Below are 23,276 nucleotides of genomic sequence, written 5' to 3' on the forward strand. Positions count from 1 at the left end.
TATCCGCTAAGAGTCCTCATTTCTGAGATCCTTTCAATCTACCCCTACTATAGATACCGGCAACATATATTGAACAAATGTCCTTGCTTGCGCCAGAAGCAATTTTTAAGAGGGAGCGATGGGAGGGTGGTGATCGCGTAATTCGTAAAACAGTTGAGACGGGAGAGTTTGTCCCGCGCTGCGATACGATTCGTAAACTTTCCCCCCACTCCCTTGTTTATTAATGCTTAAGAAGTTTGCTGGTATCTGTATCCAATTCTACAAAACATTTTTTTCTCGTATACTCAAAATCTAGTTCACATAACTTGTTAAGAGTTTTGTTTGTAAGGTTGGTAAACAGCTGGATCGTCGATTAGCCTAGATTCAGCAGTTTAATATATCTTTAGCCGGAATAATTTCGATTGTAAATCTAAAGTAATATTTTTTTTGTATATAGACAATTGAGAGAGGTCTTTTGACCCCCTATGCTATGTACCAATAGACTTTTTATGTATGTGCGAATTTAAAGGATGAACGAAAACATCGTGGCGAAGCCGGTCATCAAACTAAGCTATAATGAACGAAATATAAGATATTCCATCTCTCTTTATCATAGTAAAAACTCGATAGAAAGACCAAAGTCTAATTGAGATAAACATTGTATTTTATTCTTATTTTTATAGAACAGGGGGCAAACGGGCAGGATGCTCACCTGATGTTAAGTGAAACCGCCGCCCATGGACTCTCTCAATGCCAGAGGGCTCACGAGTGCGTTACCGGCCTTTTAAGAATTGGTACGCTCTTTTCTTGAAGGACCCTAAGTCGAATTGGTTCGGAAATACTTCAGTGGGTAGCTGGTTCCACGAAGTGGTGGTGCGCGGCAAAAACAGCCTAGAAAAACGCGCAGTTGCGGAACGGTGGACGTCGAGGTGATAGGCTGCAGCTGAGGTCCGATGATGAAACTCAGCTGCAGGTATTAATCCGGACAACTCCTCTGAACACTCTCCATGGTAAATGCGGTAGAAGATGCAGAGAGACCCCACATCTCTACGCAACGCCAAAGGATCAAGCCGCTTGGAGAGATTTTGGTCGTCAACGATTCGAACCGCTCTTCGTTGAATACGGTCAAGTGGAAGGAGCTGGTACTGGGGAGCACCCGCCCAGAGGTGGGAAAGTCGACGGCATATGTCAGGCAAAGGAGGCTGATCACCTTCTTTCGTTCATGAAAAAGATACAGAAAGCGGAGACCCAGACCTACAGAGACTTTTCTCTCTGACAGTATTTCCAAACCTTTTTTGTATTTCAATATTAAAAATTAAATTGTTTACTTAAGCAACTAAAATACTAATAATCTACTAGATATCACTAGAAAATTGTTAACAAAACACAGAAATTTTCTTCTTGACAATCTAACTGTCCCCTATGGGGCGTGGGCCCAACGTTGGGAAACTGCTCTAGAATATATAGGATGCAGGCAGACTCTCGTCCTTCAAGTAGTTGAATAAATAAAACAATTAAATTTTATTTAAAATCATTTATTATTGCAATGTCATGATACAAAATAATATGAGATACCGATGATATAAATAAAATATACAACTACTAACACACTTTGATACTTTAAATTAGCTAAAACTAAATACGCAATCTAAAATCACATAGATCCGCCTTTTTGAAATCACATTTTCACATTAAATGCAATAAAACAAAATTGTCTACTTAAAACTATATTATTACTAAATATACTAATAATACTCTCAGTTAATACCTAATAATAAGAGTAATTAATAGCAATCACAATAACTTTGTTGAAAAATATTGTATAATTTTTACTAACCATCCAAAGCATTTTCAATGTCCTTGTTAAGTAACGATTTCTATTTAAAATATTCTTAAATCAAATAAATAGAAATGGTAATATGTGAAAAATGTGATTTCAAATCGCTAGTATACTTAACTGTATACAAATATAGTGGTACCCCGATATAAGACTGCCCTAATTTGTTTTGAGATACGGGCAGCCGAGCGAGCAATATTTTGGTTTGGAGTTTGGAGATACGAGGAATTGCACTATACTGACAGTTTCTTCCACCTCAGCCTAGACCTCGATAAGCTTGTAAATCGACGGAAGTTTTCGATTTGCATTTCTTGCGTTTTGTACAATAGATTATTACATTTATTTTTATAACCATGGGTCCGAAGATGCCTATTGTATTAAAGCGTAATCTCTTGATCAAAAATAACTGAGGTGGTGTTTCGGGTGCTGGAACGAATTAATGGCATTTCAATTAATTTCAACGCGGAAAATTCCTTTGAAATACGAGCAAAGTTACGAAACGAATTATACTCGTATGTCGAGGTACCACTATATGGCTTTAATCAAAAACTATAAAGCTTTGATCCACATAAATAAACCCGCGTTACAATGTAATGAGCCTAATTGATCCCAAAAAGCCCGTCAAAAGCATAATTTCAATTTAAAAAGCTAGAATACAATCTATTTTGATCAAATAGCAAATATCATTACTTTTTGGTCGCACTACACTGTATAATAAGATATATACATGAGTTTTCACAGCACGATGAAGACTTGTATAATAAAAACTCCTACTTAATTGTGTTGGCCTCATTATGACTTCCAGTTACCATGGTTACGACTTAAAAATGATAGCCATGCCAACAGGAGGCTAATGAAGGCTGTCATTCGTCCATTTAACAATAAGACCGTGCAACTTTGTACTGAGTGTGCTTTGGGGAGAGACAGCTATCTGTTTTCGATTTCGTATACAACTATTGAGCATAGCCTGAGCCTTCTAGATCTCAATTGAATAGACAGTCAACAAATATGTATTTATAAGTAAACTATTAATCAGGTCTTTAAACTACTAAGGGCCTGTTTCACAATGTCCGGATAAGTTCCAAATAAGCTATTTGTTACTTATTCGTATGATAAATAGTATTTTTGCGTTTCACGACTGTCAGATAGCGCTATACGTCATGAAATTCGAAGTATCTTATTTGGAACTTTTATCTTTCGTATAATTTATACGTTGCATAGCTATTTGGCACTTTAACCATACATTGTGAAACAGGCCCTTAGTATTTCTGCTCTAGCACGAGATTAATGATATGTCAAATGTGTTTGACATTTTCCATACTTACTACTTACTAGTTATTGATAGGAAATATAACCTATTTGACGCTGAGGAACAGTGATAATTATCGTGGCCATTCTTAGAGCATTTTACCGTAAAACGTGTATTAAAAATATATTCGAATTTGTCAAACGTATGCCCGAAGATTGTTAAGAACAACAATATACTCTATTTCTTCTACTTAAGTTCCAAAATAAATAAATGGTAGACAATACATTGACGAAACGTAAAAATAACGGTTCGTATATGTAGGCTACGTGCAACAGGATTTTAAATCTTATTTCACTCATTGTATTTACCATTTTTACATTCAAATGAAACTCGCAGGCATATTGTTCACCGTTGCCTGGGGTCTGATTTGCCATTCAGACTCCGTAATTCTGTGTAGGGTCTACGCGAGAGGAGCTTCACATCTTCGCCATTTGATAGTGGTGTGTATCCACTTCGCTTCCTATACACCATCAAACTGTAAGCAAAATTATTAAAAATATTATAAGGGTTTGACAATTCGTTAATTTAATTTTGACATCTCAAAATCATGATTTATGGTGCACAGAAGGCATGATTCAAAAGTAATTTAAGTGGCGTTTCAATAAAATATATTAACTATAAAATATATTAATAAACGAGGCACAATTAAAATAATATGAAATATACAGAGTACGCTTAGAATATATACCAATGTTTTTTAAGTTTTCATATTAGCTTAAATTATCCTGGGTTGAAAACGATGAAGTGCATTTACAGGAATACATGTATTAGTGATTGACTTTCCGTGTTAAAACTTTGCCAAATTTTTTGTTTTTCGAAATTATTGATCGTAATATTTTGTAAGAAATTTCAATAATAAATAAAATAATTTTAAAAAAAAGTTATAAGTAATGGATAATAATTAACTTGAAAATATTTCTACACCCAAAAACAGGACACGACTAATACAAACACTGAAATGAAATATAATTAAAAATAATCGACGTGTACCCTTTTTTCCAAGACACCGGTACACCGGCTGTATGCAGGCTTTGATAGAAAACTGCGTGCGTACAAAGTACACATGCCAGAAGTGAAACTTCTTTGTAAATTAATTATTACTATGGTAAAAGGTCCGATAGATGATCATGTACCAGTATATGATCACTCCATGTATTTGTATATCTATATTTAAACTGTTAACATACTGTGTACGTGCTAGTGATAATATAAATGCGCCAAAAAAAGTTTCACTTCAAAATTTTTTTTTTAATTTCAATAATTTTATATTTTTATACACAGAAAAACTCCATATGATTGACGATCATTACCAAGTTTTTTTTTCTTTTCTACGGGTATTTGCAATCAGCCTTAAGGCCATGAGCGAAGCTGTTCTGTGGAGTGACTTCCCCATTCGAAGTATCTACTCATCTTAAAATTACCATGTATATTAAAAAAAACAGTACTTTCAAATGAATCTGGTAACTAACCCAATTATTTGGACGACATTTTAAATTTATATCTAGAATTAAGATTTTATTAGTTAACTACTGAACTATATGTAAAAAACTCGTTTTCATGTATGTGAAATGATACGCCATATCACTTAAAAATATAATAATATATGTTTATGTGTTGAGACAGCTGTCTTCCATATGACTTTGTTGACATTAGTAGTCACGAATTGTTTGTAAAAGATTTTAGTACATTTTATCGCAATACAGTGTTCAATCTTTCAAGCCGTCTTTCAGCAATATTTAGTCAAAGAGTTAACATAAATATAGCTTTACTATAGCGATTTTTATGTATGTATGTTATATGTTTGTATAAAAATCGCTCGAACGGTAAAGAAAATCATTATGATGAAACCGGCTTAGATCCAAACAGTTGACGGCGTGTGTCAGGCGCAGGAGGCTGATCACCTACTTGCCTATTAGATTAACAAACATCATAAAACAGATTTATCTATACATCTTATTAGTAATCTACTATTAGACGACTCTGAGTGCGGTAGCTACGATTTGTAATTTAATTGGTCGCGCGTTTATTCCACTTGTCTATATTCGAATTACTTAATCTTTAAAATAATACAGAAAAAACAAATATTTTGTTAATATTAACAATTCGTCGGAATTGTCAATAGTAGATCCTAGGGTCGGAAGACGAGGAAAATAAAGTAATTTTCCATCTCTTTCCTTCTATGAAAGTTTACAGCACCGGAGATTTTGAGAGTTATCCCGCTCTGAGCCTGGTAGAATACGAGCTATTTAAGAGCTTCTCAAACGCGGCCTGTTTGGAACTACCCGAGATGGTTCTACTGGGTATTGCTTACCCTAAGAGAATAAGAATCTACTATAGATTCTGTGTGTGGGGTCGAGCTACTTGTAAAACGGGCAAATAGGCACGTGCATTTTCGCCTCGAAAATAAATGAAACGCCATATGTTGAAAGCGTCGTAAATGATTTACACCCCATTACCCAACAAGTTTTTTTTAATTGGGTTTGGAATTTGTTCTTAGGAGGTTATCTTTTACAACATGATTATCAGAACAAAATACATTTATCGTGACCTAAAATTCCAGTACCCGTATTAAGTAATCATATAACATATGTAAATGAACATGTAAATTGTATTGACATCCTTTCAGTGCCTCGATTTTTTCACATACATGTTACCAATTTAAAAATAAGACAAAATTTTTCTTACATAGCAGTATGATACTATCGATACGGCTTTAACGCTGATAAAAAAGTAAAAATTTACCCATATTTATTATTTAAATTACATATTTTTAGACAGAACTTCAACATAACAGTTACGTACAATTATGCTATATATGCTATATATACCTAGTTATTAGCGAATATCATTCCCCATACAAACTAAAAATATATCTAATAACTAACCTTAAAATTTAATTATTAAAAAATATTATTAAAAGGAGTCCCTTTAGGCAAGGTTCCGAAGATACTAGCAGCGTTGCCCCTTTGAATAGCTAGACTAATTCTTTGTGCGAGGTAGCTGCCAGCTCTTCGATCCCCTGTGATGTCGACTAACCTTTTTGATAATTCCCTAAAAAGCTTTAATGCGCTAGGACCCCACGGACCAAGGGTCTCGACACCGAATGGGACAAAATCATATTCAGAGCCTAGACCCCTGTATTTGCAGACTTTAGCTTTTTCAGCCGCATCACAAGCCGCACCAGCTCTCTTTTTATTCCCCATTACATATATGGATTTTATGTATATATGTGTAAATAATATTGTAATAAATATGTACCGAAAACTTTGGTAATAGTTAAACAGTGACTATTGCATACTGAAATAGTTTTGCTTGATTTCATAAGTCAAATAGAACACCCTGTGTAGAATTAAATCAGAACGGAATCTGCGTGTGCGCAAATTGCACGATGCATCTCATTCAGTTTACGACCATTGTTACGTTCACTTGTTTAAGCTATTGTAGTTATTTATTTTAAATGTTAAATGTATAGTCTAACGTAAGTTCTATATTTTGATTTCAGTGTGATAGGTTTAAATTATACCGTTTTTAAATTAAATTTAGACAATGTACAGGTATGTATTATTAAAAAAACAAGCTTATAGTTGATCTCATTACGTAAGTACAAAGTGTTTATAGGTAAGTTTAATTTTTAAAGATCTAATTGATAGGAATTTGGAAAATTTTCTTTTGGTCGCATTTTATCTATAGAAAACAAGGTAATAGTAGTATAATTATTTTGACTACATTCTCATTGTCTTATTTATAAACGTATCTAGTTAGTATCTATACAGTAATACATTCTATGAGTTAACAATATTTAGCGAATCTAATAGGTACAAGGACATATATATCCTTTGGTACATAATTTTAATAGGCGTACTCAAAGCTGTCTTTTATCTCTTGTACATAAATAGTTATATCCCTAAACGGTACATAAGAAATGTCTGATAAGAAAACAGATTTAAGACAGTGATACTAAAAATTTCACCAATTAGATCTAGAATCTTAAATTTTTACTAAATCCTCAAATAAAACCTAAACATAACAATCTAATATACAGTGTTATAATTTTATTTTAAAATATTGAAAAATTATATAAAAAGATAATTAAAACAAATTTTAAAAGTTTGGTCCCTGTGGCCTTCACACAGCTGTTATCTAACGATGTTCTCCTTCACCGTTTGAGCGATTGTTAAATGCGCATAAAAATATAGTGTATCGGTGCACAACCGGGAATCGAACCTACGACATCAGGGAGTCAATTTTTTAATATATTTGTCAAATTGTGATTGTTATATTTCTAAAACAAATCTATTGAAATATTATTTTGGATAATTAAGTACTATCCATATCCATCTGTCAAATGATATCTATTAATTAATTAAGGTAACACTAATCTGAGAAAAGAGAAAAGAGAGACTAATCTTTCATATAGAAAAAGTTTTAACTACAGCAGCCAGTCGCATCAGGGACACACACAGATTTCATTCCAATAATTTTTGTATTGAAAAAAAATCAACAAAACAATAAAAACTTTTTTACGTGGTGTGTTTTACTATCCCTTTAATATTAAGCCATCAAGAAGTATCACCCTAAGCAAAACAAATGTATAATTTTTATATTTCAGTATATGTTGCAGTTCCACAATTTAAAATGCATTTTATTAATACAATTTAAATTGAGGAAGTAATGGAGTATAGCGATGTCAGTTAATATATTTAAATTGCAGGAAGTTATTTTTTTAATACGATTAAATATTTTGTAAAATTCAGCGTTTAAAAACACGATATAAATGTTCTAGAACTTTGTATACTTCGATCGCGTCATTGTAAACAATGTTATCCGTAAATCTGTGTACAAATATACAATAGGATGTTCACAATCACACGGCCTTGATGAGATAAGTATAATTGGATGAAAGGCACGTGTCTCGTAGCAAGGTAAGTACTTAAAAAGGTAAGAGGTAACCATGAATGATATTCAGCTATTCACCGCACACCTTAGGTAAATATTCGACCAGTGTGCACTCATTGACTTCCTAGCGTTTTGATACCTGTTACTTGGGCGATTATTACCAGATATGGACTGTGTATATATATGTCGCAGTAAAGTAGTTAAATCAGGGAGTTAATTGAACCTCTAGACAGTTAATTAAAGATCGATATTCAATCAAGTCGCTAAAATTCCATCAGACAAGTGAGTGAACGTTTTTAAGGAGTTTCCTAAACGTTTCTAGCCAACAAGACTTTAACTTTATGCTTAAACTATTTTACTGCGACATATATAAGTTATAAGTTTCTTTATAAATTACTGGTTGGTGTTAGTTTATCGAATCTTAATAGATTCGACTCCTGGTAGCGTTTTTGAAATTAAATGGAGACTTCTCATACGCGGAACATTAAATATGGAAAACTGTTTTTATTTTATTTATGTTCATATTTAGCAATGAAGGATTTATAATTCTTACTTCTGGACATTCTTTCTATGTGCGCATTTAACATTCGCTCTAACGGTGAAGGAGAACATCGTGAGGAAACCTGTTTGCCATAGACCTGGTATATGTCAGGCATAATGGCTGATCACCTACTTGCCTATTAGATTGTAAAATTATCCTAAAACAGATACAGAAGTCCTACCCAGACCTGCGCCACTGATTTATTAATATGCTTAGTGAAGGAAAACAGTGCGAGGCACTAAAGGACCGGAGGAGCTGGCTTCAAGAGCAAAGCGAATTAGATTTTCACATACAAATAAATTACTCTTTTAGTCTACTACTAAGTAGAAGGTAAGACGGTAGTACTACCGTCTACTACTAAATATGATCATTAAGTATCCAGTGGCAATAAACTTGCAGAAATCTGCAGCACAATAGAAGGGTTATGGAACACACATGTCCATTAACAATGTCAGTAATTTCGAAAGTGCATTTAAATAACCAATTAAAAGCCTATGTTGCAAAACTTATTAATATCAAGGCCAGTGATTGGTCAGATGTTGAAATGGAAACAACAATTGAAATATATGTTGTAAGATCTGATATACATATATGTAATCATTTAATTCATATCAGACAAATATAACGCATTTACAATATTCTTAATCTACATAGTAATAATTAAAAACGTATAAATAGAAAACTAAGAATAATTTTAAAAGTTTTAAAATTCCCCGCTATTTACGATACGCTCGATACTTATTCGTTGATGGAAGCAACCGCTGTTAATACCTACCACGCCAACTCAATCTTTGAAGAGCGCCTGTGAGGCGGGCCAAGAGTATATACTCCAAAGGAAAAAAACAAAGTTGGGGGAACTTTTTTTTAATTCAAAAAGCATTGAAGCAAGCATTTGATACTGTTAGCCATAAACTACTACTTCAAAAGCTTGAATGCATTGGGATCAAAGGCCTAATTATTATAGATAAAAAATTGTTTTTTAGCAAATAACCAATGAGCCGGATCTCGTAATATAAATGAATGAATTCAACGTGGTAAATCCCACTTCGTATAGTATAATTTATATTACATAACGCTATTAAAATTGTGGGATAACAGTTGACTGTTCAAAATAGATTCATAGAGGTTAGAAAATTTGTCATTGCATATTAACTATATTTTGTATGTGTTTATCATTATCATACCAAGAAAAATATGTAATAAATCTTACTTAACGACATTTATGCTTGTATTACATCATCTACTTTATTTTAATAAAAAATTTTAAAAGTACAAATTCAGTTTTGTTTAAAACCCGTTATGTATCCGTTAACTACATATAGATTGATCAACTTATCCAGACTATTGTATGATATGTTATATGATTCAAAGGCTTAGGAACTAAGTCTGGCGTATGAAAACATTGTCAATATTTTATAAATATCTTACAAATGTCAAATGTCACTTTAAATAAGAAACGGCTGAAATATAAGAATCATTTAACTTTGATTTCGATCCTTTTGTAGTGGACTCTTGGGTTCAAGTGCTAGGCGCTATTTAAAGATGGAGGATTCAGGCCCTGGTAGGTAGTACCGGTGACCCTAAACATGGTGCGTTCCTCGTTTAAGGAATTAGTATCGCAATACACTGAAGAAAGGCTAGCAGTAAAGGCACACTGCCATAGGGACCAAACGTTTAAATTTAGTTTTAATATTCTAACTATCAATTTCAAATTATTATTATGTAATAAGAATATTGTAAATGCTTTAAAACAAGATTTAAATACGATTTCAAATTTAGAACAGGCCGACGTATTACGCCAAGATCTATCAGTAACCATAAACAAATTGTTGACATTTAATCACAGATTACATCCGCGGAACAATAACAAGGTTAAGAGCACAGGTTAAAAATATCAGCGGATGTATAAGATCTACTGTTTCCTGGTAGTTTGTAGTGTCCGGTATTAAATTGAATATTTCTTGTTGCAGTTCATTTTTAAACGAGTCATTACACTTGTGCAATCATTCTAGATTTATTGCAGAAAAAAATATCGATGTGTGAAGTCATTTAATCTAGAATCATAGGGGGGAGGGAATTGGTTTTAAATATAGGGAATAGCCCTGCACGGTCCAGTTTTGGGTATAGGTAACATTTAGAGTCGAGACCGTTATGATTCCCGTTTGTTAAAATCCAATTTAAAGTCTTAGTGGGAAATCTCGAATTTGAATCTTAACTTATGCCAGTTTCTGTCACTTTCCTTCATCAAGTGTTAATTAGACAAAGTCTGTTACCTAATAGCAAATCTTGTGTTGCATAGTTTTAGTTTTATGATTTCAAAAAAGGTGGAGAAGTGGAGAAAGAAAGCCATGGAGAGAGATATTTGGAAAACTCTGGTAGAGGTCTTTGTCCGTGAAGGTTATTGGAAATTAAACGGGCTTTTTTTATACTTTTAACGAGAATTTTTTTAAATATATATGTTTTTAATATATTTATTTCAAATATATATTTTTTTTTCACTACAATTCACTTGAAAAATTGGAAACATGTTCCTTGTTTGTTTTCTAGCGCTATACACGATCGTTTTGTACTCTCATCCATAGAAGTAAATGAATGTAATTGCAGTTTTAACTAAACTCCATTTCTCTCCATCACAGCGTAAATACAGTAAGTCGGAAAGAGACAAAAGAGTACTTTAGTTCCTATGAACAATGGGAACATTGATATCACGTCATTAAATATTTTTGCAGCAGTCATTTCATTTGCATGCTCTTTGTTAAATGGTTTTAAATAAAGTTAGATAATATTTAGATAAATACAATAATTTATTTATACATATAATTAAGTACAAGTGATACAATATATCACTTTTTTAATAATAATAATCTATAATTTGATAGCGGTATTGAAATTTAACACCGCATATAATATAAAAAAAAATATATACGAAATAGATAAATGTGGATGGTTTTTGACGGGACAATCGATGAATGCCGGCTGCACGCACGAAAAAGCGTAACTTATTGTCCTGTAACGCTCATTGTACGCTTACGCCGTATATCTTTCCACTCGAAGAAGCATGCAATTATTTCATTAATATTTTTGCTCTTCTATCATTATTTATCTATTCCGTATAAATTTTCTATCACGTATGCTACTAACATAATATAGGAATATTTGTACTTACTATACATTTGACTACTATTACGTTTCTCTACTGGTATAAGTAATTATAATAGTTACAATACACTTTATCGGATTTCAACGCGTGAAAAAAAATTAATATGACATTTGCATGCCTATCTCATATCTGAATGTGATTCTTGTAAATCTTCTTCTAATCGCAAAGAACACTTTTTAAGCAAGTAAGTAGACCTTTACAGTACCTAACATCAATTTAATCATATAAGAATAAATTCAGTTCTATTTTATAGAACAGGGCAAATGGACAGGAGGCTCATCTGATGTCAGAGTGCTTGCGATTGTGTTGCCGGCTTTTTAAGAATCAGTACCTACGTTCGTTTCTTGAAGTACCTTAAGTTTAATTAGTTCGGAAATACTTCAGTGGGCAGCTGGTTCCACATATTGGTGGAGCACGGCAGAAACTACCTTTAATAACGTTCAGTTGTGGAACAACGGACGTTGTCGATACGAATAGAATTTCGTATTCTGCCTCGATGTCCCACGATGAAACTCAGCTGCAGGTCATCAAAAGAACTCCTCTGAACACTCTCTATCGTAAATGCGGTAGAAGATGCAGGGATTCCACATCACTACACAATGCCAAGGGATCGTCAAGCCAAGCTTCCAATTGCCATACAAATAACATCTGGACCGCTATTGGGAGTTACAAAGTATCGCTGTATATGAGATGGTTTAAATGTATTGATCCGTATGGTTGATTAATTACATTAAATGGGATTCTAACGCGTGGCCGCAAGAACCTTATATCATAGTCTTTCACGTGTTATTAAGTCCCATAAAGTGTATTTTTAATTATGTTTTAGTATTAATATCTAAATATATTACCTGACATTACGTAAATATATATTAAAACGTTCTTACTTTAATGTGCCTCGTTTGGAAATAAACAGCATATCTGAAACAAAGAAAAATAAGTTTAATAATTTATTAAGATAACACTAATAACACCAAGGAGAAATAAAATATTTATTGTATCATAGAAGAGTTTCACAGAGAAAAATAATATATGAAACAAAGTCGGCAAGAGAACGGCTGGACAGATTTTCATCGTCACAAAAAATGGTCGATAAAAAAATTAATTTTCAACAAAATTTTCATGGGTTTCTTAATTACAAACGACAGCGATTTTGTAATGTAACATTTTGTGATATACATATTATTTTGTAAAAAAAAAAAGAACTAAAACTATCAAACATTGAATGTTTATCCCATCGATACGGTGAACTCTTCCCTCAAATCAAAGAAGTATTTTAAAATGTCGATCATCATCAGTAGTGAAAGATTATTGAGATTTGTTGTCAAATATTTTTGCATTCAAATTTATTTGTCTAAACTAAGGAGAATGCATATCAATATACAACAAATCAAGGCACATAGTATTACAATTCTGATAGTATTACTTTCATAAAATCATTCATTAACAGTAAGACGGTACGAATTTCGCTGGGTCAGCTAGTAATACAAACGTATGATGAAATATACGAGTACAACCATGACTGCAGAACGGTAGAAATGTAAGACGCCACACTTGAGAAAGCGATAAATACTTGATAGATTGACTAGATTGATAAGAGACTTAAAAACCCTAAGAAAAGAGTTAAAATTTGTCTTATTTTATTATGAAATGAAGCATACTGTGAAAACCAATGTTAGTGTCGCAGCTAACTAGCTTAATAAGCTGTTAATTGAAAAGCCTATTAGATATTCAGTCATAGCGTTTATAACAACACTAATTAAACCTTAGGCCATTCGTACGTAATAGTGACCACGTGGCAGAAATAAAGAAGATAAAACATCTTATTAAAATTATTTCTTTTAAAATATAAAATGTTTAAAGAAATTTATTTCTCATTACAAAACAGAAATATTTTATTTACATGAGAAACTTAATATTAATATGTATATATTATATACGAGCGAGATACACGTCGCCATTAGCCGTAACAATTTTAGTCAGCTATGTTCATTCTAACATGCATCTTTAATGCCTTTTTGAATTTGTCAAACACTCCAATATTGCGAATTTGAGATGGTAATTGGTTAAATAATTGCACACCCTCATACCTAATAGATTTCTTCAAATAATTTGTACGCGGCTTCGGTAAGATAAGCAAACTCGCTCGACGAGTATTGCGTGTCGTTGTGTGTTTGATTTTTTTAAACGACAAGCAACTATGGATAGAGTTATTTAAATTTTTTTTATCAAGATACAGGTGCTATATACATACAGTTGTTTAATTGTCATAATTTTGGTTTCTTGGTAGATTTTATTAGTCGGTGTTAAAAAATTGTATCTAAATAATGATTTTAAATATAATTGATAAATTCACATTATTATTGTCACTACACTCTTCCATTGTTGTTTTTCATTAAATTTTGGAAAACACCATCAATATTGTGGATTGCCGTCGTCATATTCATAGATTTTAGTTTCGTTTCGAGTTTGAGAGTGGCAGAAAGTGGATTTAAATTTAAATTAACAGGCTAGACAAGTAATGAAACGTCATCGATCTTAGTTATGTTTCTAGCTATTTAATCAACTGGCTCAATTTCTTTTAGGTCGATAATTTAACGGCGCTGTTTAGTTAAGAGGCTAGGCTGTTGATTAAGCGGCTAATTAAGCTAGTTGACTGCGACATAAGCTTCAAGTACAGATTCATCAAAAAGGCACCCAATATAAAAATATTAACGAAACTGTGTACTCTTTGAATTAAACAATTGTTTTCAATCTACAATTATTTATCTACATTTAACTTCCAAACTTAATACATCACTTTAATGGGGTACATAGGTACAATTTTTTTCTATACGGTCTTCCCTCATATCCTTTCGATGCAATATTTACAGCGTATGCAACTTTTTTTATTAAAATTTATTGATTTAAATAATTAAATTCTATAGCGTGTATATTTTTGGTATTTGTAACGATTAATTATTATTATACTCTTCATTCATTTGAAGGTATCGCTTTAAGCAAATGGAACCGTCTCTTGCAATTGACACACAATTTTAATATTTAATAAAATAAATATATAAATAATTAGATTCTCAAATGATACATACCTCACCCTAAAGCTCCAGCGGCGATGGATGCCATAACGATAAGTAGCGCAGTGGCCACGCCCCCAGCGCCTACGTGCGCGCCGACGATCGCACCCGACTCGCTCGTGCCGAACGCGTCAGCTACCGAAATAGTATCTGTCAAAGTGCACCAAACGTCACGATACGCGACGGGTGCTGAGCTTATGGGCTTTGGAAATTAGATACATGGTGGTAAAAAATAACTATATAATATATAAAGATCGCCATTTAACATTAAAGTCTAATTCTACCTTCTTTTGTTTTATTGCAATAATTAATATCAAATAGTTATCTACTTTACGCGTTTCGGCAGTTTAGGTAACACGTAGTTAAAGATACTAGCTTAAATACTAGAAGGTTAAAACACATTAGACAGATCGTACAAACGATTAATTTAAATAAAAACTTAACAAATTCATTTTATATACGTTTCGGCGATGTTTAAAAATATATCAAAGAAGATGTATATAAATATTAAAATTGCTATATTTAACAATTATCTTAATAGACCATTATTATCTGCAACCTTCAAGATAATTCTAATTAGAAATTTATTACATTTTTGGAAGCTGCAAGTTTTCCAGCAAAAGACACCTTTTTTACCTTGAAAGCTGTTTTATCTAACAGGCAAAACCTCATACCAAAAAGTTAAAACCCATAAGTTCAGCTAAACGCATGCAGAGAAAGAAATTAAGAAAACTAAATAGTATTAATATACACCATAGCCAGAAGAAATTACGTTAAACATTTCCTATAAATAATTTAAGTTAAGTATTAGGATTAACCATAAAAAATATTACATATGAGCAATATTTTTTGTGATATAATATTATAAATATAGTTTATTATATCTTAAAATTAAGTACATTCACGAAATCAAATAAAAATTGAAAACAAGGCGACTAAAATGTCATATTCCTCTTTCTGACAAATTATGTTTACACTGTGTTGAGGCGAAACAGAGAGTACATCTTTAGGTGGATATTTGTAATTATTAGTATTGTTTTTATTTTATTGTAATCATAATTTACATGCTGTTAAAATACTGTAAATCTTCCTAAATACAATAAATAAAATAAATATTTTTTCCTTTATTTTTTTGAAATAAATGAAACTAATAAAATACTAAATGAGTAACTCTGTCTCTTTCATGGCAGTTTAAGCACAATAAGACAGAAGGGGAAGAAACAGTAATATAGTAATAAGTATGGTTAAAAGTCCGATTTCGTACAGTTTTGAGTATAACCATTTAACACAACTACGAAGTGTGAGCTCAATTTCATAGAAATTGAGTTCTGAATGCATAGCATAAGGCATTTTGGTAATCCCCAAGTTTTATAAGTCTTGCTTTAAGCTCATGATAAATCGTATAGAACAAAAGGAATGGATAAGAATGGAAGGTTGATAAACCCCAAACATACTACCTATATATAAAAATATAGCATGCTGTTTAATTGAACTTTTATACCCGATAATATGAAAGAAATTGTTCAATTATGTTATTATAGCATGCATTACATTCACCATTACTTATAACATACCCAAGTCACCAACTTCCATGAGTGATGAAACAAAAGGAAAATGAATGTTAGTAAATTTGCCGTGGTTTAGTATCGGTTTGAAGGGTGACTAATGAAACACATAATTGTTATTTGGTTATAGAATTTCACCATACTTGCACAACCAAATTTGATATATTTTCAAATGAAATGAAATGTATGCGTTGAAGCAAAATAAATTTCAAAATAATTAAAAACATTATTGTCTAAAATTAGGCTATTTTTCGCTGGGTTTGTAAGTTTGTTTTATAAACTACAAACAAACGTCTTATCGAACTCTTTATACATAATTGGAAAGTTGTCTCTAGTAGAAATTAACATTACATTTTTTCACAAAAATGTATATTTAAAGCCAAATATTCTTACGATACGACGATATACAAGCTACCGAATTTAATTAGTAAAAATTACCTCCATATCGATTTAGCAGTGACATAACCACTCCATTGGTCCATCCAAAACCTGTCTGGAGTACATATTCACCGCCTCCACCGAATCCGCCGAAAATCGTCGCGTCATACTAGAAAAAAGATTTTAGTGGTTAAGACATGTAGTTTTAGGTTTAATTTATTGTACAACAACTAAACGACTTTATGAAAACCAATAGTGTTTATTTTTTCTTGATCTCCCTTACTCTCTCTCTCCATCTTTCTAGCTCTTTCCCACCTCTTGCTCCCTGGCATTAAAGACAGAGCGAACGTCGCATCACAACATTCGCTCAATCTCACTCTCTCGCTCTCAATCTTTCTCAATTGCTTGCTCCCTACTCCATGACTATTTGCTGCATGTTACGTTCGCCTTTTTTCACTCTCTATCAATCGGTCTCAATCCTTTCCATTTCATTTCCATTTCGTCGACAATAACGTTGCACTCATTTGTGACGCTAATATTATTATTATAGCGTTTCATCCGTAAAAAAATACCCACATCCGCTTATAGAAGTTGGCCTTCAAAACTCACCTTTTCCAACATAGCAGTCTTCACTTTCCACACCTCGAAATTCGACCGAACCCACTTCGTAGCCAATTCATTCGCCAATCGTTTAGCCTCTGGTAAGCCGGTGTTGTCCAATCCCACCACGAAAATGTATTGCAGAGGAGGCCAGGCGTTGGGATAGTCCCATTGTTCCCCGGAATGCTCAAACGTGGTAGGTATACCGCCTTCGAAGATGTCCACCTAGACATAAATATTCTATCTTTATTTTTTATAATTACAAAACACAAATATGTTTCTTTAATTATATTAACTGAGACACAAAAATAAATAAATATTATACAAACTCGACTTAGTAATAATTTACAACATCGTATAAGGTCTGGGGATAGTGTAGCTTTCCAACGGTGAATCCAGTCCAATCGGTCCAGTAGTTTCGGAGTAATACAAACAATCAGATATTTAGTCTCTATAATATTAGTATATATATAGACGTAGTGCGAGTGTTTCAAGCCAGTGAATGGTCCAAACATGTTAAGCTAACTAGAAATATAATATGTCAGTCGTCAAAACTAGATTTTGGGTAAATACGGATAGAAAGATATTCCTTCAAAGTTATCACAAAAAATCGTTAAATGTTTCACGCACATATCATTATTATTAATATTTACGAGTTAAGTTATTTCTTGGTTCAGCATTCCGAATATCTTGATAATTATTTTGTTTCATAGTTTATTATTTATGTCAGTTCCTATTGCAACGATAGTTTCAGTTAACGACGTTCGTGTCGTGTTGGTCTAGTAGCTTCAACGTGCAACTCTCATCACTGAGGTCGTAGGTTCGATCCCCAGCGTACACAATAGGACTTTTTGTTCATGTGGGCATTCAAAATTTGCTCGAACGGTGAAAATATCGTGAGGAAACCGGCTTTCATTAGAATTCTTGAGTATGTCAGGCACAGGAGGCTGATCACCTACTTGCCTATTAGATTGATATATGATCATGAAACAGATTCAGAAATCGAAGGCCTAAACCTAAAATAAGGTTGTAGCGCCACTGATTTATATTTTTTAATTTTTAAGCCGCAGACAAGTTTTCGTGAGTGATTGAGCTCGAGAGTCAAACCTAGAACCATCCAATGAAAGGAGTAGAATCATCTTAATAAACCTACCTATTCACAAGCTTATCATGAATTAAAATACCTTGACTTTATCCAAATAATTAATGACTCGATTGACATAGTATTCCTTTCTCGCTCTATCATAGCACCCAGTCCATAATGGAGCGATGTTTGAGGGATAGAAATAGTCCCTTCGACGTCTAGACTCTAAGCTAAAGTCTAGCCAGGCACCGACGTCCTCATGCCATAGGACCTGAAACATACAAATTGAAAAATTACTGGCCATATAAAACGTGGTCAGTGTTTACTTTAATTCTACTGTAGCCTTTTTAAGCTGTTATAGTTTAAGATAAAATTCTGTTTTTTTAATTATTCAGAAAAAGCAGTTATATTGGTTAAACCAACCCTACACACTGACCAATTATATAAAAATCCTTGCCATGTTGCGGAAAATTACTAAAAGTAATTTCTTCAAATGGCAACAATCTGTGTGTGTCATTGTTGTTATCTGTCACTGTTATGGTGTCGATTTGAATGTGAGTATTGGATACTTAGCTTCATAACAGCGTTAAAAAACTATTAAAAGCTAGTTAACAAAAGTTATTTTAAATGTAAAGAAGTATTCTATGGAGTGAGAGTCTGAAGGAATGGACTGCACTATTATTAAACCAATTTGCATGTGTGTCTACTTTGAATGTATGTGAGTGGATATGTATTATAAAATTATAGATAAAAGCTTTGTGTCATCTGTTAAGCTTAAAATCATATTTTTTTAATTAAAAGCTAATATCGTGATCCAAGTATTATACCCTGTGAGACATCTTACATTTTCAATAGCTTGCAACAATGAAGCGTGGACATCTTTGTAGTAATCTGCCTTCGCCGTGTTCCCAAGTCTTGAATGGAAGTCAGCCATTAGTTCAGCGTTCCAAGACATTATTGCATTCAAGTCAACTGGGATGATCGACCGAGTCTTAAGGTTTGTTAGATTCCCTATAAAAATATAATTTTGATAAGTTTATAGGTGCGTGACATCCGACCACTGTATTATAAATTGAATAAAGTTTAAGTATTTCGCGAATCTTGCACATAATTTGAGAAAAACCAAACTCCGAACGAATCAACAAATTTGCGCTAACATTCCTCTGGAGTTTTGGAGTATTTATTGTGACCACAGTGCTGAATATTGACTTTTATTTGTAAAAACGTTGTGTTATATTTTAAATTTTCCTTTTAACAAAATATATTATGAAAGTAACTATAGGAAAGTGATCGCAAGTGGGAAAAAATATGTTTTCCTACAAACATTTTAGGGAAATATGAAAGGAATTTGTAAAACTTGTGATTTTTTTTCCAAAAGTTTAAACCTTCCAGTAGAATCAGCCAACAAAAAGATATCGTTTAGAGACATAAAGACTATATAATGAATACCCTTATTTGTTCCATTGAGTATGAACCATCTAGACGAGAAGTCCCATCCTGATTCCGCCGCTGCTTTTAATTCAGCGTATAATTCCTCTTTCTTATCGGGCGAGTCAAAGTGCCTGCAAAGTTTAAAGTTGATTTATTAATAACAGTTTTAGGTTATGGCTTTAAATATGTGATTTAGCGAAAGAAATTACGCAAAGTAGTAGTTAAATCAGAAAAAGATTCAATAAACTACCTGATCTAACTACTTTACATATGACTTATGAAAACTTATTCTTTATGTTCAGTTTAGTTTTTGTTTTATTCTAAGTGGCGTTTGTGTTTTGGATAAACTGAAGTTTGTTTGATTGGGAAGGTTTTTTTTAACATGGACGTAAATTGTCAGGTGATATGTGGTGTGCGTTTGATAAGAAGGATTAAAAACTTACTTAGCACAGTCAATGTCTTCTTTGTAACTTTCGGGTCTGGGGCCTTGCGACATATCTGTATACCTCATAAGTTGGTAACTGTAAATAAATATATGCAATTATTTACTTCAAATTATTTATTTTGGAACATATTTTCATAGGATAAGAAACGGAGCAAACATATTACATACTTTCGTCCATCATATTCAAAATCGACTGTGTGATTTGTGACCCAATAGTCAAACTCGCGGTCTAGAGTATGTATGTGCTGTCTCAGGTATTCCATGTCTCCGGAATCGTCAAAAATCAACTTTACCATTGGAATTAGAAGTGGTGGTTGAGATCTGAAAATTTAAAAACTTATTATAGAAAGCTGCAAAAAATCATAAAGAAAACTGTTTTATTTTACAGCCAACTTTTATAGAAAAATAACCTATATAAGGATAAATAATTGTATTTGTCAAAAATTTCCTTGAAATACATTTATATATAGATATACTTAACCTACATACTAATTATTTATTAAACACGGATAAAAATAAAATTTAAACAAATTTTAAAAGTTTGGTCCCCGCGGTACCTTTTTTATTTTTGCACTTCTTGCCTACCTTATCTAATATACTCATAGTGGTTTTTTCCTTTACTAACAGTGGTTGTCTGGAAGAAATCGCTCTAAAGCGATAAGGCCGCCAGTTGCTTGTCATTAAATTATGTTTAATATTTTCCTTTTATGTAATGCAACAAAGTGTTAATAAATAAATAAATAAATACCTTTAATACTGGAGGCATTTCCTCGCTGTATTGCGATACTTATTCGTTGAGCGAAGAAAGTACCAGCTCTAGGGTCACCAGTACTATCTACCAGGCCACACATTTGTTTTATTTTTCATATTTTTTTTTAAATGCCTTACCTCATCTTATAATAAATTCTCCCTCCATTGGGTATGAAGCCAATCCGGTCTACTACATCCAGGAAATTGCTGACCATCCCACGAGCAGTGGAATGCATCTCAGAAAGAAGAAGACCCTTGATGATCCAATAGGAATCCCAATAATAGAACTCACGGAATCGTCCACCTGAAATGAGCAAGAATTTGGATGTTATTTTCTTCTACATGCGAGGATTCTGCAAGTCTGTTTCTATAACCAAAATACGTGAGGAGTAGGAGAAGTCGAGCACCAAGTTACTTTTGTGACTTTCTACTGAGGAAGTAACTTGAATTTTGGAGTCTCTTAAGTATGCTAGCTGATCCCCTTTTTTCATTTTTGTGGTTGATTTCTGAACATGAGAAAGAAAGCAGGCTTACTCTGTAACTTCAATATCGCTTCCTGTTTCAATATTGAAGATTTAGTTGTCTAAGCAAATTATACATCGAAATTTGGTTACATTAGAAAGCACTTTCCAGGAACAATGTACCTGTATTTGCCAATCAAATTTACACGATAGAGCAGGCTTACTCCGTAACTTCAATATCGCTTCCGGTTTCAATATTGAGATTTAGTTTTGATAGGTCTTACAGGAGTAGCCCTGCCACAGCCATGCTACATACATTTGATAATGTACTTACCAGGGACAATAAACGGGTTATCAACATAAATGATAGAGTAGAGATCCTGATTTTCCTTGACCTCATCCTTCATCTTTCTACCCAGCTCTAACCATAACTTATTCAGATCAGAAGCCCATTGGTGAAGAAGGGGATCCTTAATTTTTTCTAGGAACGCTGGAATCAATTAACAAACATATTAAACATTGTTTCAGTGTGTTTGAAAACTTTGCTTAGAGCAACTTTATTTGCCTAAGTACCTATCTTTAGGCAGAAATTTAAGAATTCTGGGTACACACAGTGCACCCAATACACGGAACATATAACGAAACACACGGAAAATACTGCCTTAAAAAACGCTCCGCTGTGGAATGACTATGTTGGTGGAATTACGTATTCTGCCTCAACGTCCGCTGATGAAACTCTGCAGGTATTATTAATAGAACAACTCTAATCACTTTTCATGGTAAATAAAAAATGAAAGCCTGTGTGCCTGAAATGTCTAGAAATAACTAATAAGTATACTAAATTTCATGAAAATCGTTGGAGCCGATTCCGAGATTCCAATTGTATATAATATATACAAGTATTGATCGTTTAAAGATATATAACATTCACTTCAGTTTACGTGCATAGACGTTAGCTTTTGTTTTTCGTATTATATTGTATTATTCCTAATTTTAGTAGGCTTTTTTGTATTGCAATCTGGCATGCTACTAGTTAAGTTGTTATTTATGTGTTATATGGCCACGTATGGCAGCCGTATGTAAGAGTAGGTAAGGTTTCACATGACAGGGAAATTTTAAGATTTCCTTTATTTCAAATTATACATATAATTTAACTTACCAGGATTATCTTTCCAGTCTGTCGGTTTCCATTCTTCGAACTCCGAGCCCTCAGGATCGAAATTAGCTTTAACAAACTCAGAAATATCAGCCTTTGTCGGTCGGGAACCTGTCCTGGAAAATATGTATTATACAATAAATGCACGCAGACACTTGTAAAATATGAAATTAGTTAAGATATGTTTATATTTTGTATAGCAATAATAAAGCTTTCGTGTGAAAGGTTTTGAGTTCAACATATTCCTTCTCTCATTATATGTTTGTCACTAAAACACGTCTAAAATGTGCTGATTGATATAAAACTTCGTGAATACATTTGCCTACTGTCAAATTGTAAGTTACCTGTTCATCATTTCATGGAAGCGGTCCATGGTGATCTTCGGAGAAAACTTCATCTTCATATCCACGAAAGTTTTGGAGTCATTGTACAGGCCTGCCATTTGTACAGTGTCCAGTAATGGCCCATGGCAATAGATGGTACTGAAATTAATATATTATAAAAATAAATAAAAACTATGTGTTGGGTATTATGACAGCTTACATTTTTATAGTACGCAAACGAGCGTACGGGACGCCCAAAAAAGGAAGTCATCGCTTTCTTTATAGAATGG

At 32.9% G+C, this 23,276-nt stretch overlaps 1 protein-coding gene across 5 annotated transcripts in view; it reads right to left on the reverse strand.

Moving 5' to 3' along the window:
• Window positions 1-1,508: 1,508 nt before the first annotated feature.
• LOC110998238 (trehalase) overlaps window positions 1,509-23,276 on the reverse strand; it is a 37,987-nt gene continuing 16,219 nt past the window's right edge. For 2 of the 5 annotated variants that reach the window (XM_045632285.1, XM_045632286.1), the window contains exons 3-15: window positions 23,008-23,145; window positions 22,667-22,779; window positions 21,842-21,997; window positions 21,185-21,350; window positions 20,465-20,617; window positions 20,295-20,372; window positions 19,870-19,982; window positions 19,265-19,431; window positions 18,521-18,691; window positions 17,346-17,561; window positions 16,797-16,905; window positions 14,814-14,943; window positions 1,509-3,600 (exon numbers count right to left, since the gene is read on the reverse strand). In XM_045632285.1, the coding sequence (XP_045488241.1) occupies window positions 3,471-3,600; window positions 14,814-14,943; window positions 16,797-16,905; window positions 17,346-17,561; window positions 18,521-18,691; window positions 19,265-19,431; window positions 19,870-19,982; window positions 20,295-20,372; window positions 20,465-20,617; window positions 21,185-21,350; window positions 21,842-21,997; window positions 22,667-22,779; window positions 23,008-23,145 (1,840 nt within the window). In that variant the 3' untranslated portion in view covers window positions 1,509-3,470. Of the gene's footprint in view, window positions 3,601-12,472; window positions 12,641-14,808; window positions 14,944-16,341; window positions 16,380-16,796; window positions 16,906-17,345; window positions 17,562-18,520; window positions 18,692-19,264; window positions 19,432-19,869; window positions 19,983-20,294; window positions 20,373-20,464; window positions 20,618-21,184; window positions 21,351-21,841; window positions 21,998-22,666; window positions 22,780-23,007; window positions 23,146-23,276 lie in introns of those variants that run through there. The other 3 variants (XM_045632287.1, XM_045632288.1, XM_045632289.1) reach the window with 3 other exon arrangements.

This window comes from Pieris rapae, chromosome 18 (genome assembly GCF_905147795.1).
Source record: "Pieris rapae chromosome 18, ilPieRapa1.1, whole genome shotgun sequence".
In the NCBI taxonomy this organism is placed as follows: domain Eukaryota; kingdom Metazoa; phylum Arthropoda; class Insecta; order Lepidoptera; family Pieridae; genus Pieris; species Pieris rapae.